Source organism: Annulohypoxylon maeteangense (genome assembly GCF_022496945.1).
Source record: "Annulohypoxylon maeteangense strain CBS 123835 unplaced genomic scaffold GGS22scaffold_21, whole genome shotgun sequence".
NCBI classification, from domain to species: domain Eukaryota; kingdom Fungi; phylum Ascomycota; class Sordariomycetes; order Xylariales; family Hypoxylaceae; genus Annulohypoxylon; species Annulohypoxylon maeteangense.
This window is the reverse complement of record NW_025953268.1, coordinates 217,022-229,871: the sequence shown is the minus strand read 5'-3', so window position 1 is coordinate 229,871 and position 12,850 is coordinate 217,022. Positions and strand designations below refer to the sequence as shown.

The 12,850-nt window shown below is 47.4% G+C and overlaps 3 protein-coding genes across 3 annotated transcripts; 2 read left to right on the top strand and 1 right to left on the bottom strand.

Moving 5' to 3' along the window:
- The first annotated feature begins 1,115 nt into the window (after positions 1-1,115).
- On the top strand, positions 1,116-4,294 carry GGS22DRAFT_75292 (uncharacterized protein). Its single transcript, XM_047968010.1, has 2 exons — positions 1,116-2,234; positions 2,309-4,294. The coding sequence occupies exons 1-2, from the start codon at positions 1,243-1,245 to the stop codon at positions 3,843-3,845; spliced, it is 2,529 nt and encodes an 842-aa protein (XP_047814905.1). The 5' UTR covers positions 1,116-1,242; the 3' UTR covers positions 3,846-4,294.
- A 594-nt stretch (positions 4,295-4,888) lies between these two features.
- On the bottom strand, positions 4,889-9,970 carry GGS22DRAFT_75284 (SAC3/GANP/Nin1/mts3/eIF-3 p25 family-domain-containing protein). The gene is made up of 2 exons (XM_047968009.1): positions 9,548-9,970; positions 4,889-9,317 (listed from the first exon to the last, which is right to left on the bottom strand). Exons 1-2 carry the CDS (start codon positions 9,609-9,611, stop codon positions 5,017-5,019), a joined length of 4,365 nt encoding a protein of 1,454 aa, XP_047814904.1. The 5' UTR covers positions 9,612-9,970; the 3' UTR covers positions 4,889-5,016.
- A 478-nt stretch (positions 9,971-10,448) lies between these two features.
- GGS22DRAFT_173268 (uncharacterized protein) lies at positions 10,449-12,831 on the top strand. Its single transcript, XM_047962898.1, has one exon. The coding sequence runs from the start codon at positions 11,037-11,039 to the stop codon at positions 12,372-12,374; it is 1,338 nt and encodes a 445-aa protein (XP_047814903.1). The 5' UTR covers positions 10,449-11,036; the 3' UTR covers positions 12,375-12,831.
- The last annotated feature ends 19 nt before the right edge of the window (positions 12,832-12,850 follow it).

Below are 12,850 nucleotides of genomic sequence, written 5' to 3'. Positions count from 1 at the left end.
TATTAAGGGGGATTTCATAATGCTGTAATCTCTAGAATTATCTTCTCACAAGACCTTCAAATCCGTACTGAATTACCTAGTTACCTTACATACGCGTATGTATATATTGGGTCACAGTAAAGTCATAGCTTCAGCTCGATGTGATCTAACGGTTGGAGCTCAATCGCAAAGTTAATTGATGACGACATTGTAGCGGAGTGAATGGAGTTTTGGCTTTGCAAGCTCCGTTTCTCCAACTGCCGGCTAAATATTTAGGTGAATTAGTAGTGTGGGGGGCAGTGCGTGTACAATCCACAGCTCTACATGCGAGTGCTGTATTTGTACATATATTTGTCTGTACCTACAACCTATGTTGTTATAGATATATTCAGATCTTTGTTTCGGTCTCGACGAACTATTTCGGTGGTTATACTCAATCGAGATCTATTAATACTCAACAGGCTATCTCGCTAATAAAGAGGCAGTGAATCAGAAAACTTGTCTTTTTATGGAGTATATTAATACTTCTTCGTAGACAGTATATGGTGTTAGTGCAGCGACTGTGAATTCCGGTGAATTCTTTTATCAGTGGACCACTTCCTGGTGTTACCCCCACTCATTTATAGTGAGTATGGGCAGTATGGGCCAACTAGCATAGAGCCTTGCGGCTTCCCTTGTGGCCAAGACAGGCACTAATGTCACCTAGGGTCGCCCCTATCAAAATTTGGACAAAGCTGAGGCTTTCCATGTGGGTTTCTATGTGGGTCGAGACTTTCGCGTCATGTCGAAATCTTGAACGCATCGAAGATCTTCTCCTGAAAATATTCCAACTATCCTTAAGTCATGGTGGTACGGTACATACATAGCAGTATTCACTCATTTTCCGACCCATTTCCATTCTTTTTCAAATCCAAACTTTCTGTCACAGATCTCCAATGTCCCCCGACCTCGATCCATTTTAGATCTACACATCTAGACCACTTCGTTGTGTGTTCTAATACTCTATAACTTCGATAGTCTATATGATCTACCATAGCAACCCTACTCAGCGACTTTGACATTCGTTACTTTTTATCTCTCGTATCTCTCGTCTCTACTTAACCACTTCGACCTTCTAATCATATCCCCTTACTTATCTTGGATTATTGTTCGATGTTGGTGGTTCATTGCATTGGTTAATGGTTGATCGCTGGCGGCTTATTGGAAAGCTGATATTGATACTACTTCTACATCAGCAAATTAATCATAGACACCATATGCACCATGGCTTCCGGAGAATATGACGAGAAAACCTCTCCTACGCTAACCCACGCCCCGACCGTCTCAGATACCGCCATCGGCGATTCGGAAAAGTACCCTGAAGAAAACGAGAAGTTCCCTGAGGAGCCGTCACATCATCTTCAGGTCCCTTCCGAATCCGGCCGAATGCCCCTGGATCAAGGAACCCTCGGAAGTCTTTCTAAGACGGAATCCAGGGAACAGAACACTCGATTTATGGACGATCTTACGGTTGTCCAGGCAGAACGGAATATTAGCCAACAAGAATCGGCCGAACTTCGTCGTGCTCACTCTAAAGCTAGGAGCCATGAGCCTCCGGTGAAGGAAGATGTGTTTAACCAACCCGCCCAGGCCCCAACTCTTGTCGGCCTGGCCCCCGAACCCCCAACCCAAGTGAATAAGGCGATCCGGCGAATTAAGAAATTGCCTCGGATAGTTCGATATTTCTTATACAGCTTACCCGTAACGATAATACTGTTAGTCCCGGTACTACTTGGTGGACTCCTACCCCAAGAGAGTCAGGCTGTTATTGGCGGCCCCGGTGGTGTCCAGTTGATGTGGTTCGGTATCTGGCTCGAAGTCATATGGTTATCACTATGGGCTGCCAGAATTATGACTGCCATTATGCCGATCCTGATGACTACGTGTGCCAAGATACTATCAGGAAATCCTAAGAAGTGGAATGGAATCGGCCGTCAACTGGAGTTGCATACAGCCCTGTTTCTCTGGATGCTAGCCGTACTAATTTCATATTATCCTATCTTGAATAACCACAAGATACCGGCTCGAGTGCCAGAAGACGGCGATAGTCAATATCCCGACATCGAATGGATCGATGTTTGCAACAAAATCATAACTGCGGTATTTGTTTTGGCCATCTTGAATTTCGTCGAAAAGATATTCGTACAATGGGTTGCTTCGACTTTTCACAAGAGAACATATGCGTCACGTATCGAGACAAATAAGACGGCTATATCGTAAGTTTCACTTATTTTTTGTTTTTTCAAAAAAATATCAAAGTCATTGGGATACCACTGACCAATGCGAATAGATACCTAGTTCACCTCTACGAGCATTCTAAAGATAGATTGGTTCCAGAAGCATCAGTCATGAATGACCACGGTCCAGGATCTGGCAGCAAGACACCCATGGCGTTCATATCAGATAACGCTCGCGATACTATGGCGAAAGTTGGCGATACATTGAACCGTGTGGCCGGTGATTTCACCGGGCGTGAAGTCCGGCTCAGGAATCATCCACGGAAAGTTGTGTCCGAGTTGCTCCGAAATACCAATTCTGCGCAAGTGCTAGCTCGACGTCTTTTTCGGACCTACGCCAAACCCGGCACTGAAGTTTTGCTGCCACTGGATTTGAGCCCAGCTTTCACTAACGCAGACGAAGCCGACGCTGCATTTAACGTATTTGACCGCGATTTTAACGGCGATGTCTCAATGGAAGAGCTGGAGGCGTTCTGTGATGAAGTTCACCGCGAAAAGAAGGCCATAGCAGCTTCTCTTAAGGACTTAGACTCTGTCATTAAGAAATTGGACAGGGTCTTCTTTTTCGTTTGTGTGATCGTTGCGATCCTCGTCTTCATCTCGATCATATCGACTAGTACTGCAGCCGCACTGGCATCATTGGGTACTGCCGTTTTGGGTCTCGCGTGGGTGCTACAGGCAACGGCTCAGGAATTCCTGCAATCTATCATATTCGTTTTCGTGAAGCATCCGTTCGACGTTGGCGACCGAGTCACTGTGTACGGCAACACTGGATCCTTGATGAGAGGCGACGACTATTACGTCACGGAGATCTCTCTGCTATACACCGAATTCAAAAAGATGGAGGGTCACATAGTTCAGGCCCCCAACTCGATTCTCAATACCCTGTTCATTCTCAACCATCGTCGCAGTGGCCAATTAGCCGACGTGTTTGAACTGCGGATGAGGTACGGTACTCCGGGAACCGTGATCAAGGAGCTTGAGAATCGCATGACGGAATATGTCTTAGCCAACAAGCGCGACTTCACGGGTAAAATCCTGACGGAACTTAAGGGCTTCGAGGATGCGTACTGTATGACGGTCAATCTCATCTGCTTCCACAAGACAAGCTTTCAAAACGAGCTACTCCGTCTTATTCGACACAACAAGTTTGCTCTTGAATTGATGGCTCAGATGGTTGCTCTCGGGATCGAGCAACCTCGCCGACAATACCAAATCTCCGGAAAGGACTGGCCCGTTTTCCAGTCCAACATACAACCACCTTCATACGAGGAACGAAATCCGACTGTGGACCCTTCTATATTGACTGCTACTCGTCGGCGAGCCAACTCGCACGTCACCGACACTACGGGGGACGTCTTCCAAGACGTTTTTGTTATGCGGAAGAACAGCAATCCAAGCTTCAGCCATCCCCCGCGTATACCCGAGGAGCCTGCCGAGGCGAGCGGTGCTCTTGGAAGCAGTACTCAGCTGGAAAAGTACCCCTCCAACGGCAGCGGCGGTCGTAGCAGCCGCAAAAACCTATTTGCCCGCACCATGACTCTTAGAAAGAGCACCGAACGCTCCGAGCGAGATAGGGATATCGTTTAAGGAGCCCACAGCGTCTCGATGACGAGAGAAAATTGGCCCAGCGTACATTAATGATTAATGGAACATATTCGGTTTTCTTTTTATTCAGTAACGCATAGACTAGCATGACATTACTCGGTATAGACTGGTCATATACCCATCTAGGCTGGACGTGGTAGATAGTGGAGTGGCGTACAAACAGCAATGGATTGTTTATTATTTTTTACGCATCTATTCATTCATCCTTCTTTCCGGGCTCACGGTGAATGTGACTAGGTAGTGATCTGCTGAAACTATCGATGTGTAAAACTTGATTTCCTCGCAGCTGTTCAGGGTTTTGTTTTGGATGAGGCGGAGGGGATAACCACGGTACTTCTTACCTTGGTTCGTTACGGGGCTGGGTGGATTGTGGAGGGAGATTAGAACGTGTGGTTGGCGAGAGGGTCGTCGAGCTATGAACGTACGATGGCATTGGGTCAGATACGATAAACGAAGTAATTGATCACCTGGACACGGTCAAACATGAAACACATATCTTTAAAAGAAAATACCCGCCTTCAAGTAGGACGGGACTGAATTTGTACGGTTGAAGCAAGAAAGCTATAGTCACAAGAGCCAGATCATATATAGGCACCTATCCTATCCACATCGGAATCTTTTTTCGTTTCTCATGTTTGTTTGTTTGTCTGTCTGTTTGATCGTTGCATTGGAAAAAATCGTTTCATTTCATTTCATTCCTGTTTGAACTCCCACCCAGCCAAAAACTCAGATGGCGGTGACCGTTTCTATGCAAATGTACCTTAAGGGTATCTTCAAAGGTTTGCGCAATTGGTATAAAAAGAACACGGGAGAATGTGTGCCGCCGCCGACGCCATAGATTTACCGTCGGTAATGGGAAGAAAGTAGTAGTAGTAGTAGTGGTTGTTGTGAATGCCATCAGTTGATTTTTGATGGCCCCGTAAACGCCGATCCATGCGTGGGGTTCGGTTTGGTCCCGTTATTCCCCTTTAACTCAGAAATATCCTTGAAATCTCGTACACAATCCTATCCTCCTTCGATATCCACCATCAAGGGTCCTCATTAGGACGAATCGTATGCCAACGTCGTTCCAAAGAATTTTACACCTTTTCCTTCCCCATTCCATTCCTACTCTGTCGGTAGTCTCCTTATATAAGGTATTGAATATAAGAGCTTAAGCTCTCTTCGATGTCGACCTCTTGAGACTAGTTACTCTCTTCATAAGGCTCTCGATGTCGGCAAGATGATTTTTGGCGTCTGTGACGGAAGGGCTATCTCTCTCTTCACTCCTAACTCGTTTCGTACCAGTGGGTGTCCCGAAGTCGATCGAAGCCAACTCTTCCTCATCAGCAGTACGCTTTCGTTTCTGACTTCCGCCACTTGAAGGCGTGTCTTTAGATTGTATTAAACCGTCGGCCTGGATAGGTGACGAAAAGAAGCCATCCGGTAGAGGTGGTGGTGAATGAGCAGGAGTTTCGGGTTCAACAGGTCGTACTCCATAGCTTCCCAGTCTAGAGACTCGTGAGTCTCCTTGTAATATAGGCAATGCTATTGATTCGTGCAGGTACTCGCCATTAGGCATCCGTACAAGTCCGTTGGCTTTAAGGCGCCAATACGGATCCGTAACTCTCGATCGAGATTTTGATACTCGGCTGTTGTTATAACCCAGACTAGAACGATAACTCGAACTAAAAGGCGAGGAGCGGAAACTCCCTGTCGACTTATATAAAGAGTTACCTCTTTCAGCAAGGCGGCATTGGGCCCTAAGCATGGCTGTCTTCGATCCTTCTTTATGGACTTTCGGTTCCGGTAACGCTTTGAGAGGACGAAGTCCGCGGTTGAGACGATCATGGTTCTCTGCTCGTAGTCGTATCTTTGTCTCTAGACGTTTTTCTTTCTCAGCTTCAGGGTCGCAAGCCATTGCGGCATACCTAGCGGCGGCTCTCTCGTCCCTCACCCCCTCGAAGACCCCTGTTGCGAGTAGTTGATCTTCGATGTATTCGACCCTCGATTGAAGGCTCGAAGTCTCGAGTTGCGACCCATTTAGGTCATCTTCGAGGCCCTGAACTCCCGATCCCATGGTTGGTCCGGCTGAATGTCTTAATTTGGCGGTTTCTTTAACGTTATGACGACTCCTCTTCAGCATCGAATCCTTTGCCTCCTGTACGGCCCTTTCTTGTTTTTCCTTTTCAATACGTTCGCGTTTCGCTACATTCTCGGGTAATCTCCACTGTCTGCCTTTCTCCATTTCCATCTTCATACGCTTGATACGTTGCCGCTTACGGAAGCCGTCCTTCCAGCGATAGAAAAACTTAACTTGAAGACTTTTCACTCTGAACTCGAGTGCTTCGGCCAACAAACTTTCTTCTTCTTCTTTTCGTATGCGTTCCTCTTCAAAAGTTTGGAAGGCAATCCAGGTGTCTTTGAGTATATACTCAACCGCAAGTTCTTCAAGCTGCGATTCCATTAGGCCTCTGTCTCCGCATACGAACCAATTGGTAAAATCGCCCATTAAATCACGTTGTGCCGTTTTCTCGGACGTTGTCTTCGATAAAATATCGGGGGCCGGTGTCGCGGATGCTTCCTTGAACGAGCTACTAGATGGTGCTATGTTAGATACATCATTTAATGATGTTATGGGGGATGGTGCAAGTTGTCGTTCAAGTGTCGATGATTGGCTTGTCGTTGGTTGTGTTGTTGTAAATGCGGGGAATGTGGGAAGAGGACTAGTGATAGGAGGCTGAACTGTGTTGCCAACGGGCGCTAGTGTCGTAGATGTAAGAGAAGCAGACTGCAATTTGGGTACTTCCTTGTTCGGAAGAAGTCCCGGGAACAGACTGGCACTGGGCAAAGCTGTCGAAGTTGCGACACCTTTGTCCCCGTCATTATTAGCAAGGAAGCCGAACACGCTCGGCGCAGCATTCGTGTTGTCTGTTGGAGGAGTCTGCCCAGGTGGAATTCCATCTGCAAATCTTACTGTCTTAGGCAAGGATGGTGCATTAGGAGTTCCTGTACGCTGCTGGCTCATTGCTCCGCCGTTGATAGCATCTGTTTGTGACTTCTGAGCCCATGAATTGGATGCGCTGGTTAAATTTCCGAGTGACGTAGTCCCTAGAGCACTTCCTGGAGAAGAAACCGCCGAACTAAGAAGGCCGTCTTTGCTAGGCTGTGCGAAGATCGACGTTCCAGATTGCCCCAAAGGTGCAGAAGTAGGGATAGAAGGCTGCCCTGTAAATAGAGGCGGGCTGAGTGAAACCGTCTCACCCGGAGTGGGAGACCGAGACTGCTCAACAGGGGCGCCAATGCTCTGTTTGGTGACAACGTGATTTCCAAGCATTGCAGGGAGAGGGCGGGAGCTTGCTGTCGACTCGCCAGACTCGCTGTCCTGAGCTTCACTGTCCTCCTCTTCCTGGTCGTTGCTGTCCGATGAGCCGCTCTGTGAATCAGTGACAAACAAATTCTCATTCTCATCTTCTTCTTCATTTACCTGCCCCGCCATTTGCGAATCTGTTGCAAAATCCGATTCCGAGACAGTCGAATGAACAACTACTGCAAAGGGTTGTCCGCAACGCTTGCGTTCCACAATATCTCCAGAAAAGGGGTGTGGTACTCGAGTATCAACATACTCGGGGTTCGGGCAGAGAACGAGGTAATTGCCGTCATCGTCAAACTGAAAGCCGTGTTTGGTGAAGAAATCGACAGCCTCTTCTTCAGTATCAGTGTATAGGTGTTGCTTCAAGGCGGCAGGGGTAAGATCTTTTGGTCCGAACCGGGGCCTGGAATATGACTTCTTCACGAGCTTAACGACTGCTTTGCGGATAGTGTTGAAGTGGATCTCGGCGAAGCAAGCCATGGTATACGACACGTCTGGATTCTTAATGAATTCGAAGAATGCCGAGGCAAAATCTATGGTCATCTGGGTGTTCGACTCCGGGTGTAATGGGCCTTGTAGTCTTTGTACATTCTTGATGCATTCAGTGATGAATATTGCGGATTTGATTCCTTGGGCATTTCCAAATCGGCGATCCCAGTCCTCGATCCTTTCTGTAAGCGACGGATTGAAGGCATTGAATACTATAAAATACCCTCGAAATTCGGACTCGTTCTTGCACTTAATCCCTTGCTGCGCGCAATCATCGTAAACTTCCATCAGTGAAATTAGGGTCTTGCTTAGTTGCTCGACCTCCTGTTGCTCCGAAAAGTCAACAGGGGTGGATCCATTTCGGGAGAGTAGGTGAAGTGATGTAACGTGGAAACGAGCGATTGTCTCGAGGCAGTAGATTTGATCTTCGATTTCTGCGGGTGTCATGGCGTACTTCTGGAAAGAAAAATCGATTCGGATAGCGCGAGTACGGTCCCAGAGGAAACTATGTCGTTGAGGTAGCAGGTCATCTGATTCGATAAGATCGGTCAAATAACTCAATGTTCTGCGAAGTGTCCTAACTGATCGAACATCCATCGGGAGCGGCGCATCCTGTCCAGCGGCTGATCGAGCAAGTCGCTTAACCATGAGCTCGGGCATTGGGACAAGATCGCCTTGGTTGTTTGTGCCCTTCTCAGGACCTTTGATATCATGCTCAACAATGCGAGTAATTTGCTCCCATTCGGGACACATGTCTTCACAAATGCCTTTAAAGACCAGCGCTTCGTCAAGTCTTCGCTTCTTATCCGGATCGTCAATCAAACCGGCTCGCATTAGCGACTTCCTTGCTCTTTCACGGTAAGCTTTGTGGGATTCGCGCAGGCGCTCTACGGCCTGGCGGCTCTCGAAATTTCCTGGGTTCTCCGGCCATCGCGGTGGCTTAATGTTATCCTTCTGTAACTGGTCTAAGATCTTCTTAGCGAAGACCTCCGGTTCTTCTCTTCTCGAATTTGTTGGTTTGTCGATTCCAAGCGAGGTATCTTTCCTAGTATCCCGGGTAGACCGAATAGAGGCGACCTCATCGTCTGGCGACTTTCGCGAAAACTTGGATCTTCGCTGGAGATCATTCTCATTCTTCCGCTTCCCGTTCATATGATTATTAGGTGCTAAGTCTGGAGTCTTCTGACTCTGAGTTGGCCATGCTGGCTTGACATATTCAGAAACCTTTCTCGTCCCATTCGTATTTGGGATAGGTTTAGCTCCGCTGCCACTGGTAAACGTAGGTGGCTTTGCGAAGGGGTTTGGAGTTGAGGAAATCTTATTGGTGGTGGCTGTCGGCTTAGAAGCCTGTCCAAAGCCAGGTTTGCTGAACGACTTTGGTTCTCTAGGCGTCGAGTTCTGCTGTGGTGCAAAAGGAGAGAATGGTTTGGTTTGGGCTGCAGGTTTAGAATTCGTAAAAGGGTTCGCGCGATTAACTAGGAAAGGGTTTGGCGCAGGTACCGCTCCGTTCGGTTGCTTCTGCAAAAACGGATTGGGTGCGTTGGATGAGTTGGTTTGAATCTGTGCGAATGGGTTCGCCGGCTGCAAAGGTGCCGGACTCGGTTTGGCGAAGGCTATAATGGAAGAAACAGAGTCAGTGGTCTTGATGTATCCTCCTACATACTCTTCATTCCGTTCTCCCATCGCGTTCTAACATCTCGACATGCTTCATCGCCTATCCATCCGTTCCCTCGTGTCGATTATCGATAGAATCAATGGTGTTGAGATTTGGTAAATCATTCGCCGGAGTCATTGCTATAGTTATCGGGGAAGACGACAGGGAAGGCAAAGCGATTTTACTTACGGTTGGTAGGCGGGTTCGGCATCTGGCCGACTCCCCAACCACCCTGCCTCTCAGGAAAAGGCATTGCGGTCCGTCGCAGTCTCAAGCGTATCGGTTGTCATCGATGATGCAGGGTAGTCAGGATTAGACGGGAGGATGTAGAGTAAGCTGAAAGGTGTGGAGGAACTGGTGGGAAAGTGTCTAATAGTACACAAAGAACAGTCGCCTCGAGATCCGTAAAGGAATATCTTAATTAGACTAGTCGACTAAGAGGCGTGGACGTAGAAGCGCGTATGGATTGATAAGAACACGTAAGAGGGGAATTTTAACGAATAGCGGTGTTCGGGTCAATGATGCGCAGGAAAAGATTTAAGAAAAAAGTTGTTTTTGTCAGTGTTAAAATTTGGTGATTAACGAATTGATGGTGTTGATCGACCTAAGAATCGCATGCGGAAGAATACAGACCAAGAGCTAGGAAGCTACCAGGCATTCCTGCCTGACTTGACCGCCTGAGTTTTGTCCGAAAATGGTTTAGATCCTTTGACCGTTAGCCTCTTCTAAGGGTTCACTTGAAAAGGTACAGCGCATCGAGACACAAGAGTTGGTCCAAGCTTCACGTTATACAGGGTACAACTGCAGAGCTACCAAGTACCTATTATTTGCCTTCTATAAATTGAAATTATAGCACTACAGCGTATCAAACCGCTATTTCCTCCCCGCAGAAATCCTCCAGCTTGTTAGATTTAGTGGTGAAGTACCTAAATTCTGGGGATGAGGTCATCGCAACTCGTCGCAGCCATTTACCGTGTTTACAGTTCTACATAGTATGTGCCGTACCAACACGTTACGGCTGTACTTTTAATTGCTTGATCGGCATTGGATTTGTGTCCACTGTCCACTCTATGAGGTAAAATAGAGCAAAATTAAATAAAAATAAGAATAGAAATAAAATAAGGAATGAGCCAGCCGAACCTTAAGTTATTTATTAGTCGGGACAGGTTGGGGTCAACACAACCTTATTCGATACCTAGTACCCATGTGGAATGCGGTCAATTCTTTAACTTAGCACCATTTCCACCATTCCCATTCTCTCATGAACATTTGAAGTCATTCTTTTTTAAGGGTCTTTTGTACGTAGCATGGAAACTTCAATCTCGCCTGCATTACTGCATCAATCAACCATATCGCGTTCTCCTTTTCATTCATGTCTATCTATCCCTTGGTGTTTCGAGAGTTTCGAGTTCCTTTCTACTATCAGCGAATGAGCTGCAATTGCCTCCCATGATCTCTAGCAATTAAACAACAACGAAGCAACCTAATATCAAATCGGAGGTCCGACACTTCGAGTCTGATTATCCATCAACATATCTAGCTGACCAAGTAGTTCGCTTGGAACACTAATATTCGCCGAGCGAATGAACGCCCAGAAAAGTCTCCTTCGAATTCCTGTAGCTTCCATCCTGGGCCGACTACATATACGAGTAAAACCTGCGGGCACCCGCCATTAACAATGGCATTCCTAGAGGACCCTCGTCTGCGGCAGCGATGGAACCAGATCTCGCACACCACCGAAACAGTCACCGAAAATGCCGCCGCCGGCATCTGGAGCTTCGGGCATACTTACGTCACACCGTGCCTGTCCTCCATCACCTCGGCGTTCGAAGGCTGTTCGACAGTTTGCCTCGGCGACCGCGAAGAACGGGCGCGACGATCAAGAGAGCGACAGCGGGCGCAAGGGAGGGCTGAATATAGTTTCGATTTCTATGATGATTGGGACGAAGAATTAGGCGAAGGGGATGACGGCGGCGGATTACTCGGCGGTTGGCATAGCGAAGACTGGGATCGCCTACTCGCTGGCACTGGAAAAAGACGGACTGGAGGCGACATTCAAGAGCAACCCAGGAGAAAGCGCGGGATGAGTTACGGGACGAGAGGCCCGCGTAAGAGGGCCAATACTCAGGAAGATCCCACTATCATTCCAAGCACCGCGCCCTTAGGCTTTTTGGGTCGACTACCATTCAAGATTGGGGGAACCTTGAGGTACAAACCTAGTGCGGCGAACCTACAGGAGCACCCCGGAACATCAAGGACGACATTAGAAACTGAACGCGAACCATTGTTAGGCAACGACGAGGGCACAGCACATCTCGACGAGTCACGAACGCACAGTAGGAAACGGAGCGGGACGGTAGGCAGTGGAGATACTAGTGACTCGTATAGGTCGAGAGGCGATCTCTTCCCAAGTGATGATGAAGGAGAAGAAGACGCAATTCCATTAGACGACGAATTTACTATTGCGCTAGATCACGTAGACGATCGCTCGAGCAACAAAACTAGAAGTAGCAAAGGGAAGCGAATTGCAGGTCGCGCAATACCAAGAAGCGTCTCGAGGACGACGATAAATTCGACAAGACCATCCCTACGCCCCAGTTTAGGCTCAGGATCTATACCTCCAGACAGTCCAGCGTTACTCTCGACACCATCCCTAGAGGATTTACGGTTGGAAGAAGAACGAATAGAAAGAGAAGAGGACCAAGTGGTGGAGAAAAAGAGACACGCAGCCGCAGAATTAGCTCTTCGACGTGGGCTAAGCCGAGAAAACCTCCATATAGAATCTGTCCGCGAGGCGAAGTCGGAAGTGGTCAAGGTAGAAAAAGTGCGAGAGCCTGAGGAAGTCGTCTTAGATGAAGACACGGATGACGAACAAGTCGAGGTTGGAATTAGGCCAGTGATAGAGGAACATCGCCAGCCACAGACGTCGACACCGACGCCAATACCAGCCAACCCGAAGCAGACGGACTCGTCACAAGGAGATTTTATACCTGCACGATTACCATATTTCCGATAATCATGACCGGTATGTATAGTTGAGCCACGACTTCGATTCGAATTGTTATTTATATTTGTGGTCCGCCTACGGCACCTGGTGCATTTTATACCAATTCTAGAACTGGATCAGGAATAGACCCAACCCCAACAGGTCTCAACGCCATTCACGATGAACTACGATATTTTTATCTTGAGCATATGATCCGATGACATATGAGCGAATGACGTCGATGATATAAGTAACTGCTGGTAATTTTCTAGCAGGCAGACTATCCTATTGGATAATCGATAATGCGTGTACTTTTAGATAGACCAAAAATATCATTAAGGATGATAGGTCTGGAAGACAAGGTAGAGAGAGATCTTATAGATCAAGCAAAGATTCGGTGGCTCGCTGTTTTCAAGTAAGCGAGTTACATGATGTATTATATTATAGGAGTTCGGGCTCTATAGTGGTCAATATCCAGAATTTGGACATGCCTTCGACTATACTTG